Below are 20,510 nucleotides of genomic sequence, written 5' to 3' on the forward strand. Positions count from 1 at the left end.
AAACATAGTGGCTAAGTGGCCCCAAAATTGACCATGGTTTTACTACACATAAATAAAAAACCATGGTAACAACAAATTAATCCTGGTTTTGCTAAACTAACCCATAGTAGTAATTTAACCATGGTATTTGTGATAAAACTGTGTTTATACAAATGGTCATCAAACTCCCCCCCCCCCCCCCCCCCAAAAAAAAGGTTACTTTTACTATTATAAAACCATAGTAAGGCAGTTCTAAACCTTACCAAGAAGTATAGATGTTACATAAAAGGTATTAATTTGGTTCTTTGCAGACCTCTCTTCTTTCCCAGAACCGTTTTCTCTGTATAGTTTTTTTGGGTTGCAATAGTATTTGATGTTAAATGACAGTATTTGATGTTAAATGACAGTATGTGATGTTAAATTACAGGTTCTTCAGACCTCCCTATTGTTTAATGTAAAGTGCCAGAATATAGCTGAGTTTTCTAAAGAGCTAGACTAGAGAATAAATAAAAGGTTCTGGCATTAGGTTGTGCATTATGGCTATTGGATTTGTATAGTATTAATACCAATATAATAATGATTATTGTTATTTGTAAGAGTTATTGTTGATATATTTCTACAGATTCGTATGCCCCCTTCCTCTCGCTGTCCATTAGAGAGACTGGGTTCCTCGGGTCGGGCAGTGGTCTCCTCTCTCCTGGACCAGGACAGTATAACAGTGGCATTACCAGGGTATGTTATGTTTTTAATATCACTGTGCAATCAGTTGATATGTCAGTGACAAGTGCAAAATAACTGGAATATTGCAGAGTCATGTTTTGGGAGGAAACAGTCTTCAGAATCGTTCCAAGCGGTTTGACGACGTGGTGTCAGATGTGCCAGGGCCGGGAGCGTACAATGTTAGACACAATGTGTCCCCTTTAGAGAACAGAACAACCAATCCAGAGAAGAGTCTGAAGGTGAGACGTTAGTTTGGATTATCACATGAACTATAATTAATTTTTATTGTTATGAGTTATGAAGATCATATCAAGTGTTGTAGTTACGTCAAGACAAATGTACTTAGATTTCATACAAAGGAGGTGAAGAAATGTCCAGGTCATATTTTAACCCCAAATCAAAAGAAAAATAACAAATCATATTTTGCATAAAGATAATAAAGCCTGTTTGTAGGTTCATTGCACCTTTTTGAATTGTGACCTTTTCACACCAATTACGCACATTTATTAACAATATTTTGTTAAAGATCAGATGAGATTTAATGAGCAATTAGGTAACACTTTATTTTAATGTGACGTAGTTACATGTTACTTCATGTACTTAACATATAGGGCTGTTAAACGATTAATCGCGATTAATCACATCCCCCAAAAAAGTTTGTTTACATAATAAATGTGTGTTTACTGTGTATAATTAGTTTGTATATATAAATACAAACACGTTAATGTATATATTTAAGAAAAATTTGTTATTTATATATAAAATATTTATCATTTATATATCATCTAAATTATATATAAATCTATATACAGTATATACATGCAAATATTTCTTAAATATATACAAGCATGTGTGTGTATTTAAATATATAAAATAATTATACACAGTAAACACACATTTATTATGTAAACACAAACTTTTATTTTGGATGCGATCAATCACGGTTAATCGTTTAACAGCCCTATAGTAATAGCAGTAAATTATGCATAGTTGCAAGTAACTAACCCTAAACCAAACCCTGACCCTAACCTTAACTCTATAGTAAGTATATGTAGTTAATTAATATTACTCAGTACTTATATGAGTAATTACAATGTAATTACGTCACCTTAAAATAACCAGTGATGAATGCAGATATCCAGGTAAATCTTCTCATACTTTCTCCCTGCAGTTGTAATGAATCTCTATCTGTTAATACTTTGATTTGTTTTTTGAGTAAATGTCTTGACGATGCCTGCAGACGGTCTATAAAGTGATGAGGATGCTGCTGAATCCTGATGCTCCATCCATCCCGTCTCCCGCACAGGCGTTGGGATATGAAGAGGATGCTCAAGGTGTCCTACACAGACACAAACCCCCCACCAGAGACCAGACCCTCGGCCCGGCCTTCTACAACCCTTTACCGGTCAGACAGATTACCAGCAGTGTGTGTAAATGGGTGTGCACTCAGTTATGAAAAAGATACAGGTCTAATGGAGCGGTTTGAGTGTGTGTGTGTGTGTGTGTGTGTGTGTGTGTGTGTGTGTGTGTGTGTGTGTGTGTGTGTGTGTGTGTGAGGTCATATGTGTCCATTAACAGAAGACTGTCTAATGCCCCTCCGCTCTGCATCATTAGTGCTGAGGCTGTTTCCATTACTAATGATCGCTGCATTATTTTAAAAAGTCACAAAGTGCAGCACTCATCCATTTTACTGTCAGGACCGAAAACCCTGGGTAATTATTCTTTACGTTATATTTCAATATTCACTTACAATAATGCAGCAGATGCTGGACTCAGCTTTAATCAAATCATCTTTCATTGGCCATTGAGCTGCCAACTTCCTCTAGAGGGGGAAGAACTCTGTATCAAAGCACAGGGCCATCCGTCATGGTGCATCTCTGTTTCTCTCGTTGGTTTCAAGGTTGATTACACATTTTCCACTCATTTTTAGCTGTTTTTGTAGATTAAAAGGGTCATATTCTAGCATTTTATGTTGTTTCACTTGCATCAGCTTAGTTTCAAGACCATAGCGTACGTGACAATGAGTATCATCAACCATTTCTATCAAAGTTTTATTATCAGTGCATATCAGTGATACTGAAAATGAGTTTGATAGTGATATATATTATGATTTATCATGACTAATAGCCAATGTTATGGCTTTTTAAATTTATATATATATCAATTTATCGGCATTACTCGATTCTGATTGGCTGGAAGGTGTGCAATAAAACAGTTTAATGCACAAGTAGTTCCAAGTCAGTTTAATCACCGTTCTTTATTCATTTTTTATTGAAGCACACACACATATACATCACTCGCACACAGAGAGCTGAGATTACGGTGCGCACACACAGAAACATTCAGGAGCACAGAAACTTGTCATCAACAACGCTGCCCCGTGGGCCGTGACTTTATTAATAAAAAGCTTCGCTACTGAATCAATAACAAAGTTATGAAGTTGTCAATGCTGGCAAATGATCATGGTATAAGCATGATAATCCATGGCTAGGTGTGCATTATACGATTTTAATGCACTTTGCGAAGGCAACCACCCTCTGCTTCGTGCATTAAAATCATTGAATTCACAACCAGCAGTGGATTATCCATTACTTACATGATATATAATGTGTGTGTGTATATATTATACTGTATATATATATATATATATATATATATATATATACATTTATACAATTCTTTATACATATTTAAACCCCCACACACGATTATTTCATGGTTCTGAATGATCTTGGTTTATTTGCAGCTTAGTTTCAATAAACGGACTTTAAATGCTAAAGTATGCTCTATGACATTTGACCATCAAAACATAAATCTGTATAATTATGCGCAGTGAAAATGCTGATAATTGTAAACTAATAATTGACCTCAGATATCTATGTTTTGCAGGAGGAGCTGTCATCCTTTCAGAAGTATAAAGGTGTGCAGTTTGGGAAGATGTCAGGCCGGAGCGAGCAGGTAAAGGGCGAAGATGAACCTGGACCAGGACAGTATGAACTACAGGAGTGAGTTTGATTGATTTGCTCTCAGCTGCAACACAACATCGTTTGCATTGTTTTTCAAAATGTATTCTGAAGCATCTGGACCTTGTTTGCCATATGTAGATGCTTCAGAATAAATGTCACATGGTCTCAGCCTCAGACGGCACACCCACAGTCTGTTCGCTGACCGCCTGATGCGTACTGCACACAAAACTCGAAAACACTTCCTTGATCTGTTCAAATCTAATCTGCATGACTGACTTTTCTGCTAATTATAGGAGTAAGTTAGTGCTGTTTGCGCCAGTGCTGCAGTGGTGACATATTTGTGTAGGCCAACCTGGAAGTCAGCATCACCCTGGTTCCCTCGATAAAAAATACGATTTTGGATTATTGACGAAAATAAGCTCTGTGACCAACAAAAGTTAATGATTCGTACACATATTGTCCATCATGATTCATGATAATCTTTACAAATACATTTTTTATTGAATTTTGAAGCCTAAATACAATCGCCAGAAGTAAAAAGCTAAACGTAGGCTATAAACAAACTACACCACGTTCACATGACTTCAACATCACCATCACTTACGCTATATGCTGGTGTAAACGGGGTCTAAAACGTTTTTAGCTTGTCCAGTGTCCACCACTACCCGTCAGAGCAGAAACTAAAGCTGCTGTTCTCCGTGTTTTCCCGTCGCCACCGGGAGTGTTCATATGTAAATTGCGTGAGATTATTTCGGCCTTTAGTTTGAATTCGATTGAATAAACCCATACATTTACCCGCCCATAGACCCTCGAATAAATCAGGACAGAAGTGTTTGGAAGTGGACAAAAGAGACGGATTAAAACACCAGGTGAAAACGTCAATGTTTCTCCCTCATCTACTCATGATCCGATCGAACAAAACGCATCTTAATGCCAGGTGTAAAGATGGCCTTAATGTCCCATTTAGACTCTTGTTAGCAACCATCTTTTTCAAGACAAGTAAAATCTTTTTAAAAGAAAACACAATTGCTAATGTATTTTATGTCATAGAATAAAATGTGGAAAAGATCTTGAGCTTGTGTTCACCACAGACCTTTTTTCCAGGCATTTAACCAAAAAACCCATTGACTTTGGCTGATGGAACTGCTAAAATCTTAACTCGTTTCATGGTTTTGGCCTACAGAAATACAGCATCCCTTCAGCACTCTTTGGTGTTTCATTTGATTTTGTGCATCCCTGTGTGTGTGCCAGTGATCACTCTGTCCACTATGAGAATGTGAATCTCACGCGAGAGCAGAAAGGCCGTTCAGAGCTGGTCGTCCCTCGATACCATGAGCTGGTGACTCTGCAGGAGGAGAAGAAGGTTAAAACCTCATTATATCATCTTGTCTTTAGTCCCTGTTCTATACGTGTAGCTATTTTTGGATAATTTTAAAGACATTTGACGGCACTGAAGCTAATGTAAAAAAAATCTAAAATAAATAAATAATAAAATTAAAATAAAAAGGTCAATAAAGAAATAATATAAATAAATATTGTGATTAAAATAAAAAATATTAGTTATTATTCTATTAAATATATATATATATATACATATAACATATGTTGGTTAATATAAATTAATATTATATATAAATTAAATAAATAAACACATTTTTAGATGTATAATTTGTATAATGTATAAATTGGGTGTTTTTAAAAGATAGATACTTTTTACATTTTAGAATGGGGACCCTCACACAAGGATGATCATATTTGGGGGTTCGTGGCATCTAAAAGATTGAAAACCCCTGTTTTAACAGTGTAAATGTGACATGTAGAAGTTGTGTCTTGCCTGTAGAGGGCACCATTGCAACAAGACTTGAGCTTCTGCATGGATGCTTTTCTGTTGTGCTGCAAATAAGCTTTCTTTTTGTGTGTGTTTGTATTTATAGGGTGTCCCAGGTCCAGGGCATTACCACATAAAGAGTCAGTTTGAGACGTCCAGTAAACCACATGGTCCTGCGTTGACCCCAGCCTTCCTGTCTAAAGCTCAGGCAACAACACACTGCATTATTTTTGGATATTCTTACATAAGGGAGAATGTACATCCAGCCGGATGTTATCGCAAAATAACCGCTGACAGGGTGATCAGGACCCCGACTTGTATAACCCTGGAGTTTTTTTTTTTTTTTTGATAACATCCGGCTGTATGAACATTGTACCGCTTATTACATGGCTACTCTCCACATTACTTTGATAAAAAATATGGATTTGAGTTTATTTGCTTACTATTATTTCACAGATTTCACCAAATAAATAATGACAGGGACATGATGAAATATTGATTTGAGAAGAAACCGTACTTGTTTATTTTCTCATAATTATTACATTTCATTCTAGCAACAAAACAAACACTTCAACAATATTACTGTATGCCTATTAGTACTGAAGTCCTCCTTTTACAGTCGATAACTGAGGCTCTAGATGCCACCAGCATGTCCATGGTGTGATACGAGAAACAAGAAGGATGAGCGGTCACTACATTATCGGGGAATAACTGACCTCGAAATGACGTTATTGACCAATCAGAATCAAGCATTTCAGAGAGCCGTGTAATAAGTTCTGATAACAGCTGCTCTGGATTAGTCACATGAAATCAAAATGGACCTTATTTACTTGCCTAACAAACGTTTCTGGTCTTGTGCACAGTTCATCAGAGCACATTATAGTCTTCATTATCTTTTAGTAAAATGTAATCGACTCACTGAAGGAAAATGGGTTGTGAATGCCGCCTCGTGTCGATTTTCATCTGATCTCTGTATTGTGCTGGTTCTTGCAGCGGTTCAGTCCGGTCAAGGATGAAACGCCCCCTGTAGGAGCGTACGAAGACCCGCGCTGTGCTCTGGAGATCCTGAAGAAAGACAGAAGGGTGAAGAAGAATCCTTTTGGCCTGACAGCTGCACGCTTCCTGCCAGAAAACAGATCGAAAGCTACGCCAGGTGTGTGCCGGTGTGTTCTGTTCTGTGTGAATGTGAATCTGGGCCACATTCTGAATGCAAAATGTCTTGTATCTGTGGGGTTCAGTCAGAGGTCAGATTTGGACTGTGCTTGCTAGAGGGAAAAACTAAGTTAGCACTAGATTTCACACTGCTACACAAATGCTTTACAACAGCAGCCAATCAGATTTCAAGCCACTCTTAAAACAACCAATCAGATTCTATGCCAATTTAAGACACTCAAGATGCATTCTGTCTAATCTTGCATACTGCCTGTCCTTAATAGTGTGCAAGATGCAAATCATAGTACGTTGTAAATGTAATGCCAAAGGTGCCTGGATAGTGTACAATTTTGTGTCAAGGTGGTCATAAAATGCTATTTTACGCGAGGAGTTTCAATTAAATTTTCTTTAGCAGTAATTATATTTAAATTGGTCGAAGTCAAGTCACATTGATTTTTATAAGTTTTAAAGCAGCTTCACAATAATAAACAGGAAAGTTGCAGAATTATGATTAATAATCAAAAAATCTTATCAAATAAGAGACAGAAGTGCAATGAACTACATTGTAAAAAGTGGTAAACTGCAATTCGCCTTTGGCTAAGCCACGCCCTAGAATGTATATTGACCAATCACAGCGCAGCCAAGAACGAGCTCCCACAGAGCAGAGGGTCCGACACTTTTTCACGGCGCTCCATTGACTTCAACGCAGGCGGCTCATATTTTTGGTCTCGGCAGGCTATTACGTCGTCGTTTTATAAAAAATATGGTTAAACGTTGTGCCGGGGGCATTTGTAACACAGATACGCGTTTCCCAGAGAGGTTGGAGGGGGATGTCCGTTTTTTCCCCTTCCCAAAACCGAAGTTAAATACTGACAAGTGTCGTCTTTGGATTAAACTGTGTGGACGTCCTCCGTCAGCGAAACCCCTCAAGATCAACAAGCTCACTTTTTTGCTCTAAGATACATTTAGCTTTTAACCTTACTGTGAAGTTATAGTTAGACAGTTTTATGCTGGTTTAGATTTATGATTTCGGTTCTCTGCCCTAATTGTTGATACGCTAGCACACGCTGCTAATAAATACAGCTTTATACTCGCGTAGTCCGTTTGCTTTGTAAATAATAACGATTATAGAAGTGAATAGAGACCTACCCAGCTTTGCATGAACAGTGTTTCTCCTGATATTGTGAGTCACAGCCTCCGTCTCGATTAGGATATGCTGTGTTCATTTTTTGACTGTGACCGTTATGCTTTTGCCTGTATTTGGATACCAAATCCGTATGTCTTTAATAAAGCCTTCAAACGCACTCTGCAGACACTTTTGCCTACTTCTATCGGACACTTTATTTGCTGCTTTATAAAAGTTTGATAAAATTTCAGCAGGAAGAGCTGTCACAGCATAAGCCATGTTGATACCAAACCAGAGCCCAGATGAAGTTGTCGGAGGTAGCAACAGTAACTAAGGGGGGCGGGGCTTAGCCAAAGGTGAATTGTACCTTAAAAAGCTATTTCTACCTGATTTAATCTATTTATATATATATATATATATATATATATATATATATATATATATATATATATATATATATATATTAATATATTTAGGTTGATTCAGCAATATTAAATAATATTTGACTTGAATAAAACCAGTTAATTTACATTATCAATTCGATGTGATGGTGCCAAACCAGTTTTCTTTATCAGTAACAACATGCAAAAGGGGTCGAAGTACAATTAACTATTTTTAATGCAGCAATTTAACTTAAATTTTAGCAGGTTTAAATATTTTTGTATATTTATGCTTCTGTTATCATAAAACAAGTTTGTAAACTGTAGCAAACCACATGGACTGTGTGACGCAAAGACGAAGATAAAAGTGAACAGACTTTATTAACCGAAAGAGAACTACACCAAACTGAACATAAGCATTAATAAGAACCGACCAATGAAAACACACACACACACACACACACACACACACACACACACACACACACACACACACACACACACACACACACACACACACACACACACACACACACACACTATCTAAAACAAAGATGATTGGATTAACACAGGTGACACAAATGAGGGAATTTATGAGTAACCATAGAAACAAACTAGAATACATTGAGTAACCTAGGAGACAAACAAGTGTCTGGAAATGGAGAACAAAGGAGACAGGTTACTGAAGATAAACAAACTAAGAGTCCACGAGGGTGAAACTAAGAATAATCATGACAATAAGTACACTACCATTCAATCAGTTAGATTAAAAATATATATATATATTACTTATTTTTTCGGCAAGGATGCATCAAATTGATCAAAAGTATGTTATTCAAATTTGATTTCAAATAATTTTATTTTGAACTTATTAAAAAATATTCACAAAAAAGCTGCACAACTTATTTTAACATTGATATTAATCAGAAATCTTTATTGAGCAGCAAATAATCATATTAGAATGATTTCTGGAGGATCATGTGACAATTTACAATATATTCAAATAGAAAACAGTTATTTTAAATTGTAATAATATTTCTCAATATAACAGTTTTTATTGTATTTTTGATCAAGTAGATGCAGCCGTGGTGAGCAGAAAACAGTAAAAAATCTCACCAACCACAAACTTTTGAACGGTAGTGTATGTAAATTAGGCAAAGCCACAACCATCAATATTAAACGAACCTACTGTAGTTAGTAGAACTCCAATAGTAACTAAATGTCTTACTCATTTGCTGATTTCACCAAGTACGTGTTCCTGGGTCGACATCTTTGTTGATCCTGCAACAACATTCCATTCAACCAATCAGATTTGAGAGACAAGTTTAGAGTTTATGTCAAGTTTAGTCTTACAACCAGGATTAGGTGCTTCTACGCCAGTGTTATTCACCGGTTTAGAGTTAGGACTACATTATCAGACCGGAATGTTTTTCCAGGATCAACAAAATATGTTGACCCAGGAACTCATCTCACTCAGCAAGATCAGGACGTGCTGTATTTTCCAGGTCCCGGTGCCTATAACGTGTTTGATTATGGCCTGGCTCAGGAGAGTTTGAAGAAAGCCTGTCTGAAGAGCAGAAGGAAGGGCGCCTTTGGCTCTGTTGCACCACGCCGCCCTTTTCTCCCCAGCAAAGAGGAAATGAGCACCCCGGGGCCGGCTCAGTACAAGGTGAGCAGTTCTTCAACCCAGAAAGTGTGCACTCATTGTCTATTGTACACTAATCTGCCTGCGCCCTTGGGAGCTTATTCTGCCTTTCAGGGGGCTTCATCCAATGAATCGAATAAATCTTTCATAAATCCCCTTGAACTAAATATTTCTCAGCATTCACTAAATGTCAGTTTTGCCTGGAGTCGACAACCATTGAGCCTATCCTTTCAGATTCTACCATGAAAACCGACATTTCTGCCAAAATACCGCAATTTCTTTATTCCATGGCAAACATCACTATTATTCACTGTTGCTTATTCTCAGGGTGAGGGATTTGAATGAGCTACAGCCGTGAATGCAACCTTCATTTGCTTGTTGGCTTGTGTGCTTTTACTTTTCTAAGTGATGAGACTTTTCCCTGGTGGATGATAAAATGGACAAAAGCATACACACTTTTACACATACACACATATTTGTAAGAATAACAGATTCAAATTTATAACACTATGTATTGTGGCCGGCAAATCCCTCCCTCCCTGTGAAGTATTTCACAGGAAACTTGGGACATTGGCATCTACTGGGTTTTTTTTTCTTGGAAACGTCCATTGTTTCCAATGCAAGTGTCCAGTTGGCCTGCTTCCTGAACCAAACCGACCCCAGTGGAGGTCTTTTATGGACTCTCCTCTCTTTCTGTTCCTTCTACATGGTCCCTGCCTGCATAGATAAGAGCAGTGAACGTGTCCTACTGGACCTTTCCATCAGACAGAGTGTGCGCACTGCTCACTTTTCAATGGTTTTGAAAGAAGTCTCTTCTGCTCACCAAGGATGCATTTATTTGATCAAAAATACAGTGAAAACAGTAATATTGTGAAATATTATTATCATTTAAAAGAACTGTTTTCTACTTGAATATAGTTGCAAATTAATTGTAATTTATTCCTGTGATCAAAGCTGAATTTTCAGCATCATTACTCCAGTCTTCAGTGTCACATGATCCTTTAGAAATCATTATAATATACTGATTTGCTGCTCAAGAAACATTTCTGATTATTATCAATGGTTAATGTCAGACAGTTGTGCTGCTTCATATTTTTGTGGAAACCATGACACATTTTCTTTGACGAATAAAAAGGTTCAAAAGATCAGCATTCATTAGAAATAGACATATTTTTTTACGATTATAAATGTATTTTCTGTCACTTTTGATCAATTTGATGCATCCATGCGTAATAAAAGTATTAATTTCTTTAAAAACAATCTTACTGACCCCAAACTTTTGAACAGTAATGTACATTAAGTGCAGTATGCACACACAGACGCCAAAATGTATATGTATATTTTATCCCACAATGCAATGCACTTGATTACAATTGATACATGTAATAGCAACCACAAATCTCCCTCTTGATTCATTGTATATGATGTCAAAAGGCATTTTTACACAACATTGGACTACACAGGTAAAATAACCACTTCAGATTTGTTTCAATTGAGTGACATTTTATAAAAATAGAATGCCTTATACAGTACGTATTGTGTAAAAAGGTAGTATTTCATTCTGAACATAACCTGCAGTCTGAGATGAGGACCTGATGCATCTTGTCTCTAGGGTCACGATAGTGGAGATTATGATTTTTCATTATAAGTTGAACCAGAGAGGAGTTTTTTCTGTCAACAGAGATCACACAGGCACCTCAGAGCTGCTAAAACACACCAGCACATAATTAAAAGAAATAGTTCACCCAAAAGTGAAAGCTCTGTCATCAGTTATTCACCTTCATGTTGTTCTAAACTAATTTAATTCATTTTCTTCCGTCGAAGAGATTTTTTGGAGAATTTCGAACCTGCTTTTTTCATACAATATAAGTAGACTGTGATCAGCAGCTTTCATGCAGGTATTATAAACATATGAAAACCTAGTGTGTACTTGTGTACTGTAGTCTAATTTTAAGGAAAACAGGCTCAAATTTGAGTAATTATTTGAATTTCATTAATATGAATCTGTCATTACAGTATTACATCAATATTTGACTGTAAGAAATTGTCTTTCTTTTGTGTTTGCTGCAGGTGGAGAAGACAAATGAAGCGTTATATAAGAAACAGAGTACAGCTGCTTTTAAATCTGCCACTGACAGACTTGTGGGTTCACTGTTCGCCAAAGTAAGACACACACAACACTCAATTTTAATCTTTAGACTGCCACTGGGAAGGAAAATCACAAGTGAGATCTCTTTAATATCTCAAGTGTTTTTCCTGGATAGCAATCACATGAAATGGAGAGAAGATTTTACAACTATTTTAATAGGACTTTCACCAAGTCTCATGCTTCTCAGATGTTTCTTCTAAGAATAAAACCCCAGTAATTTCACATGAATCTCCTCTAACATATCAGAAGAGATCTCATTAGCCGCTTTTCCACTGTCTGGCTAGTGTGAGCCAGGGCTGACAGCGTGCCGGGCAGGGACAATAGCCTCGGATCTCAAGCACCGAGACCAAAATCAAGTTGTGTTTCCTCTGTCGGGCCAGTAGCCCCGCAGCGCTACCCTAAAACCCGCTCTTAACACGCCTCCATAGAACGACATCACACAATCCCACCGTTTCACCAGCTGACTGACAACTAGCTAGATCGCAAAATGAGCATGACAGAAACAAACGTTTGGTCTTTAATGAAAGACTTAAGAGTCCAGCATCGATATTTGACCAATGCTTTACAATAAAAAAGGTTACAGTGACAGTCATTTATTAAAGGGGTGGTCAAATGCCATTTTCACAAGATGTAAAATAAATCTCTGATGTCCCCAGAGTGTGTGTGTGAAGTTTTAGCACCAAATACCCCACAGATATTTTATATAGCATGTTAAAGTTGTCACTTTTTGAGGGTTTGCAAAAACGCACCGTTTTGTGCCTGGCCCTTTAAATGCAAATGAGCTGCTGCAGAGGGCGGGGTTTCAAGAGCTCATGTGTGTGTTAACAGCTGCGATTACCTCACGCAGACACACTAAAATGACAGAAACTGTTCTGCCTTTAATGTTAAAACAGAGTCAGACAAAGATGGAGAGACTCAAGAAGAAGTGACAACATGTAGAAGCAACAGGACGTCTCTGAATGGTTAGTTGATGAATTTATGTTGCTGATGTGGAGTTAACTATCTTCAATTAGCATATTCTGTCATGATAATCTATAAATCGCTCGTATAGGAACTGTTGTGAGATGCACACAGAGTGACTTTCTATTGCATGTGAAAAGATGGATGCTAAAGTTTGAGCTGACTCACAAATGTACTCGACTACAACAACTCTTCCTCTTCTCCACATGGACATAAGCCCCGGGGGCGGGGCTTATGTACATTTTAGGGTTGATGTCACTAAACCCGGAGGAATGTCGTGTAGTTCCTACCAGCCGTTTGTTGTAGTCATTTTCTTTAAAAGCAAATATCTTCCTTTGCTTTGAACTTTGAGCGTTGTAACTTTGCAGATGTTGTTTATGATCAAACAGCAACATTACACACTAACTAAAGTTAGAAAAGAGAAATCATACTTTACCACCCCTTTAATTTGTGTCAGAAGTGCACATCAATCATGAATCAAACTGATATGTACCATTTCACATAAAAAGAGAACACATACCTATTCAGCTGCACCTGCTTCCATTTATTTGCGATCACAGGAATGCACAAAACAACTCCATTAAGGTTAAGTCCAAAGGCTTACACATTTAGAGAAATATTGATAAAATATCATACCCGCTTGTACTCCGTATACTATACTGTTATCCTTTCAACCAGAGCAACAGAGGGAGCTCACAGACAGAAAACATGAGATACGAGTTTACCAGAGTTGCGGCTGCATTAGTCCGGTATCAACAAAGGCACAGGGCAGAGACAGATAAACATGAAACCACATAAATACACGATTATAATCATTTATGTTTTGTCTACGTTCTTCAAGCAGACTGTGGTATTTTCCATAAACACGTGTATTTATTATAACAATAGTTAGCATTTTAAAATGTCTTAAAGTCCCCCTGTAGTCAATAATTGTATCCCTTAAAACTCATCTTTGATCACCAAAATGACATATTTAAACGGTTTTCCTTGAAAAAAATGTCTTTATGCCTTTAAATAGCTTGTAAATAGAATGTAACTCTACACCCTTGCCTCATTTAGTATACGTGGTTTTATGAATATGCAAATGAGCCCCTTAAAGCATATTAAAATCACCACACAGACATATAAACAACATTAAAAGCTTGATTTTCACCACAGGGGGACTATATAAATGCTGAAGTCAGCTGGTAGCCTGATATAATAACATGGTAAATAAGCAGCGGTGTTGTAAACTCTGCCTTTGTTCATGACCACTCGCCCGCTTTGGACCAAGGTGTTCGGCGGGCCAAAAACCCCTGGCCGTTGACCCCAGGGAAGCCCCGATGAGGCTTGATCAAGCCTCGGAAGTGACAGTGGAAGCGCGACTGGCCCCTAGCATGCACTAGCACGCTCGCTTTTGGCCCGACAGTGGAAACACGGCTACTGTCTCACACTGTGCTCAGATTTACCAAGATAATAAAATCTGCAATCAAAAATGAGAGACCTCAATAACATTTCTAATCAAATTCTCTCTCAGAACAAAAGATCTAAGCTGCTCCACATTTTGTTTAGCTCTATACTCAGTTACACTTTATTTCGATAGTCCACTTCAGCTAGTGATAGTTAGTTGACGTGTTGTTGCTATGTTACTTATAGTAAGTAGAATATCTAAAGTGGACCATCGAAATACTATAGGTCAACTATTGACTCATATGTCTGTTTTAGGAGAAACATCTTGATATTTTAAAGGTAGGGTAGGCAATCTTTCTTATAAACTCTTTTTGTTAGACTGGTTGAAACTCTCTTCACATCCTGAGAGCAATCAATCATAAAAGTGGTCTAAATATTTTTTTTAAATTACGTTCATTATTATTGTGCTGTTATGAGCTTTGAGACATGAGGTTATTTACCCCGATCTCTCGTGACGCTTTGCAGACTCCGCTGTGTTTTCATGTGTTTTGCAGACTCTCTGAAGGGAGGGTGGGATCTCATGCTTTCAAAGCTAGCTTGCTATTACTAGCCTCTCTGAAATTGCCTACACTACGTTAAAATGAAACTTGTTTTGAGCTGTGAAAGAGCAAAGTCTGAGTAAAGTCTCAGGGCGTTTTCAGCTCCATGATGTGTAATGATAGGGATTGATGTGTCAGCTTATTATTCAGAGGCAAACACAGCCTGTTCTGGAAGTTTAGATTTGTGTGTGTGTGTATTTGTATAAGCTTGAATTCAATGGTAAAGCCCTGATATTTGTTTCACTCCATGGAGAGTTTAGATTAAATTCTGTCCATATCTAAAATCAGTAATTATACTTCGCAAGATATGAGAACGCAGAAGTGTCCGTATGTTTGGAGAGTGTTTGAGTCAGACGCTCTGATGCAGATGCTGCAAATATTTTATTATGAGCTCAGCGCCTCACGTCTGCTCCGCTCCTTTATTAGACACACGTCTGCTCACAATACACACAGCCGTCTGCAGGAGTCTCACCAAATCACACTTCAACCCAAAATCAAAAGAAAAACGAAAACATTTTGGGCCCTATCATACACCCGGCGCAATGCAGCACCAAGCGCGACGCAAGTGTGTTTTGCTAGTTTCAGCCCGACGCAGTTATCATTTTCACGTCTGCGCCACGTTGTTTAAATCGCAACTGCATTTGCGCCCATTTGTCTGCCCATGGGCTGCTGGTCTGAAAACGAACGCTATTTTGAGGAACTGAAATAGACTGCGCCATTGACCAACTGAAGCCTGATCTAAAGTCAATGGCGCAATATTTATCTTTGTTATTTAAAGAGTGCGTCAGTAATATGAGCCTATAGGCAGGTCCCAACGCACGCACAGTCTGCTTATTACACACACAGGGACGTGCAGCAGCACACAAACAAACCAAATATTAAAAATAAAAGGATTACAATGTAAAAGATTCATATTGTGTTCATTTAGATATGGTGGAATCCGGCTGGTCCCGTAGATGGTCTGCACTTTAACCTCGCGCATGAGCAGATCCGTTTGCGCTCTGGAGAAGCGTTCAGTCTTTCCGCTTGCAAATTCCGTCATATAAATAGCGAATCCGCCATGGCGCGAACGCAACTGGCTTTTAAAGGGAATGGGAGATGAGACTCTGGTTGGTTTATTGCACGTTACGCCCAAAACACACCCATCACTCATTAAGAGAATAGGGACAACCCTTTAGACCATGCGCCGGGCGCGCCGACCATTTCACCCGTCATTAAACTAGCAAAAGTGGATCCGGACACGCTCTAAAGTGCACGTGCGCCCTACGCTTTGGACCACAAGCTTAGATCGTTAAATAGGGCCCTCTGTCACGTGACGAAAATTAAGCTTAATTTAAGCACCATTATGATGTTTTGCATTATGGCATCATTTTCATGGCATTTTCACTAAATTACCATGATGCATCTGGGTTTTTATTTTATAAATTTGTATTATTCTTGATGATTTTTAACTGTTGTTTCATTTTAATTTGTAATAATTTGTTTTATAATAGTTGAAGGATATGACTTTAAAAAGCAAAATGAAACTTTAAAGATTTACAACAGGGTAACAGACTTTGAAATAAATGTATTTTATGCTAAGTACACTACAAATACATTTATATATGTTTGTACTTAATATAAATACCCTGCAATTGTACTTTTGGTATACTAAATTGATATACTTCAATTAATTTTGTACCTAATGTACTTTAGTTATCCAGAAATAGTGCTGAAGTCCAGTTAAAGATATACTAATGTACGGTATATGTGATTGTGCTAAAATGGAACTATTGCAAGTATACTTTAGATACACTTTAAATATCTTGCATTTAAAGACTGATATTGTCTGATTATACTATCCTTACTCATAGTGATATTAAAACAAATGTTAGGCTTAATATTAAGAAATGTGCATTATGCAATAAAGTACTCCAAATAAAGTTTAATTATAATATATCAGTAAGTCAATCGATATGTCAGTAAATATGTGAAAGGATTTGTAGTATACTTAGTATGAAATAAATGTATTTTAAATACATTTTGGTTTAGGTTTTTTTTTTCACTATAGAGATGAATGGAAATTTAAAATGTTGTTTAATTGTCATGATAATAATGTCACAATACAAAACATCTTCCCAAAAATAGTCTCGTTCCTGACAGGTTTAGTGAGATTTATCATTTAGATGTTTCTCTCTCACACTCTTTCTCTCTCTCTGCATCTGTCCAGTTTACAGATGTGCAATTACACATATAGCTGGTTAGTATTACAATATGCAAGTGTTACATATACAAATATGTCTAAATAACTAGAATGATTCAATACAGCTGCATTTCTATGTACAGCATCTGTAGCATGTTAGTGGTTAACACAACTAAATTGATTTTGACTTATAATTCATTTTGTAAAAACCCACAATAATACTTAGCAATAATGCTCCTGCAGCTCGCACACACACACACATATACGACCCCCTGGCTCATTTGTACCTGCTGTAAATCCATTGTGCAGATGATGTTTATGATGCTGTGGTTAGATATTAGATTGCTCTTGGCAGGATACTCCTCCGCCAGGCTCGTATAACGTGAGCGAATCTTTCGAGAAGACACACGGTCTCCATCGCTACAGCAAGCCACGGAGTGAGAAAGCACGCAAGCGACAGAGCTGTTTCCTATCTGCCGCCCCCAGAGACCCTGCCTTCCTACAATACGACCCGCAAATACCAGGTGACTCTCGCTTACGTGATCTCTATGAACGGCATTTGAGGCCTGCTGTCCATTACTCCTTCAGTTTGTACAAATAAACAAGACTAGAAGTCTATGTGGCTAAACATTCAAGAGTAGGAAACGACATTAGTAGTTAAGAAGTCTCTCAATTATTGATTATTATGACGTATTACATTAATAGACTGTGGATCTAGTTCTGTCTTTCAGTTTTAATGAGCTTTTTTGGCAAAACAAAACTACATTTGGGAAACGTACAAAACATTTGTACATTTTTATTGTACACGATTATAATAAAGTGACAACAATAAAATGAAATATCAGTAATACATAGTATTAATTACTATATATATATATACTATCACTAACGCAAAACAAAGAATATATAAATTATGTCAAAAGTGTAACGTATTCTGATGTGAAATTTGATGACTTTTTAGAGGCAGATTGTAACATTTATTTTATTTTTTTTAGAAATTTGTTTAAAAGCAGAAATGCAAAGCTTGTATTTTGTTGTTGCATTATAGTTTAACATTTATTTAAAAGTTGTTTTAAGCATCCTTAATTTGGGACTAATAGTGTAGGCCTAGGAACTTGCTTTATCAACATAACGGTGGAATTTGCTCCATGTAAACAGTGTTTTTAGGGAGTTATGTTCAAGTATTCCAGCTAAACTACTTGTTATTTGTGGTTTTGTAGGTCCTGCTCATTATAGTCCAGATGTTAAGTCTGACCCTCAACTTGCGCTGATGGTCTCAAAAGAAGATCGCTTTAAAAGCCCGAAAGACATGACACCTGGACCCACAGCATATGAGGTATGTACCTCATATAATTATTAAAAGTGTGTATACTGTATGTGTGTTCATATGTGTGTATATATATATATATGTATGTGTGTGTGTGTGTGTGCGTGTGTGTGTGTGTGTGTGTTGTAGTTGAGTCCAGTCATCATGGACACCGTTCTGAAAGGCACCTTCAATGTGACGCTCCATGATCCTTTGGTGTCCAGCACGAGATCTTTGTCTTCACGCAAGTCTTTGAGAAAACCCCCTGCCCACAGCAGTGCCTAGCTCAGGTCAAAGGTCAGTGACCCCTCACACTACATTTGACACTTCTTATGGAGGTTTAGTTTCAGTAATAAAGCCGTTCTTGAGGTTTTCAGAGGTCTACTCCACTCGCTAAAAAGAAAAGACGACTCTCCTGTCTGTCTTATTAAAACGAACCGCTCTGTTACACACACACACACACACACACACGCACGCCATATGAGCAGCGTGAGCTCTGATATTATATTCCCTCTGAATGGCTGATTGATCTCTTAAAACCAAAGATGCTCGAATAAAACATTCAATGTATTTTCTGATTTACACACACTAATTAGATGATTCATTCATTAATGGCATGAGTCGGCTCACTGCATGACATGACGAATAACAGGAGATCTGGCTTTTAATTTAGCATGCTTTATTGGTTTGACACATTTGCATTACATTTCTACATAAATGTGACTTTTTTTGTAGCTCACCTGAAAATATGTTCATGCAGAGATTGTTCATTTTTAGCTGAGGAGATTATTGACATAAAGTGTATGAGTGAAACCGCAAACTGAATGTGGATGGAAGCCCGAATCATTTGCTTTCGGGAGAATTTGATGAATGTTGATCACAGACTTTGACTTTAAGAAAGTCTAGCAATTACATAAATGATGTATTATTTATTGATGTATAGAGATATAAAAGAGATCTCATTTGTGTTTTGTCTTTTCTGTCCTATTGGTGTCTACACTAAAACAAATATGTTTCGAATTTATACATAAAACAAAGATTATTGGAGTGTGTTTCACAAGAGAATACTATTTCAGTCTTTCTAAATGTCACATGAGTTACTTGCCAATTACTTTATTAGCAATTTCTGAGTGAAAATTGTTTCAAATTAAGTCCTACATAATGAAGTTATTACATTTTAGCATAAAATAAAATATAATTACCATAAAAATAACAGATTACAGTGAACTATTTAAGATTTGAACAAAAATGAAAGTAGCATTTGCAATTTAGAAGTCTCTTAATTAGAACAATTTAATTGAAGACTGTATTATATAAATGATCTTTCTAAATCTATAGTCTGTCTTTAATATGCTTTTTTTGCCATAGCAAAACTGTACATTTGGCAAAGTGTTTATGCAATCTCATTGTACGCAGTTTTACGGCACAGAGTAAAATAAATTAAGGTAATATTGATTTTAAAAAATTGTTACAAAATTTGGATCAGTCTTCCTTGCATGCAATTTTAATATTTTTTCTTCAGTATCATGTCTTACGGTTTCCTTCTGTATTCTGATTTGTTTTTCAGGACATACACTTTCTAAAGGACCTCGACTAAGCCTCTCCTATTAAACACATGCTTCCCAGGAGTTCCTGTCTCACACACACACACACACACACACACACACACACACACACACACACACACACACACACACACACACACACCTCTTTATGGGTGATATATTTCCCTCATTGCTCACGGAGAATAAATCAGGATTCTTTAATGGGTTTGATGTTTCAGGGTTTTTGTGCATCATAAATTCTCAGCCCTGCCCACAATAACACAACGCTAATGTAGAGAGATTTGTAGAGAGATCGTACACACACACACACACACACACACACACACACACACACACACAACATCTTGATATCGTTATACACACCCTTTTAATCTAATTAAGCATTTACACACTCTCATTATTCAGCAGAGAGAGGGAGGTCGAGGGAGGAAGGGCGAGAGACGTCGAAGAGGAGAGCGAACGGAAGAAAGAGAGGTTTTAGCTCTTTATTGAACTGACTTGTTTTACATTTGCAAGCTAATTGAATCAGATAAATCACTGTGGCGGCTCTCTCGCCACGCGTGT

The 20,510-nt window shown here is 37.2% G+C and overlaps 1 protein-coding gene across 2 annotated transcripts in view; it reads left to right on the forward strand.

The window, feature by feature from the left end:
• Positions 1-20,510, forward strand: part of stpg2 (sperm-tail PG-rich repeat containing 2) — a 35,681-nt gene that overhangs the window by 784 nt on the left and 14,387 nt on the right. Inside the window, exons 2-14 of one of the 2 annotated variants that reach the window (XM_079607668.1) lie at positions 602-711; positions 789-938; positions 1,940-2,104; positions 3,589-3,704; positions 4,917-5,028; positions 5,600-5,701; positions 6,487-6,646; positions 9,657-9,820; positions 11,867-11,959; positions 17,431-17,599; positions 18,296-18,411; positions 18,532-18,678; positions 19,949-20,420. In XM_079607668.1, the coding sequence (XP_079463794.1) occupies positions 602-711; positions 789-938; positions 1,940-2,104; positions 3,589-3,704; positions 4,917-5,028; positions 5,600-5,701; positions 6,487-6,646; positions 9,657-9,820; positions 11,867-11,959; positions 17,431-17,599; positions 18,296-18,411; positions 18,532-18,666 (1,592 nt within the window). In that variant the 3' untranslated portion in view covers positions 18,667-18,678; positions 19,949-20,420. Of the gene's footprint in view, positions 1-601; positions 712-788; positions 939-1,939; positions 2,105-3,588; positions 3,705-4,916; positions 5,029-5,599; positions 5,702-6,486; positions 6,647-9,656; positions 9,821-11,866; positions 11,960-17,430; positions 17,600-18,295; positions 18,412-18,531; positions 18,679-19,948; positions 20,421-20,510 lie in introns of those variants that run through there. The other variant, XM_079607669.1, reaches the window with a different exon arrangement.

Source organism: Phoxinus phoxinus, assembly GCF_949152265.1.
Source record: "Phoxinus phoxinus genome assembly, chromosome: 3".
Classification (NCBI taxonomy): domain Eukaryota; kingdom Metazoa; phylum Chordata; class Actinopteri; order Cypriniformes; family Leuciscidae; genus Phoxinus; species Phoxinus phoxinus.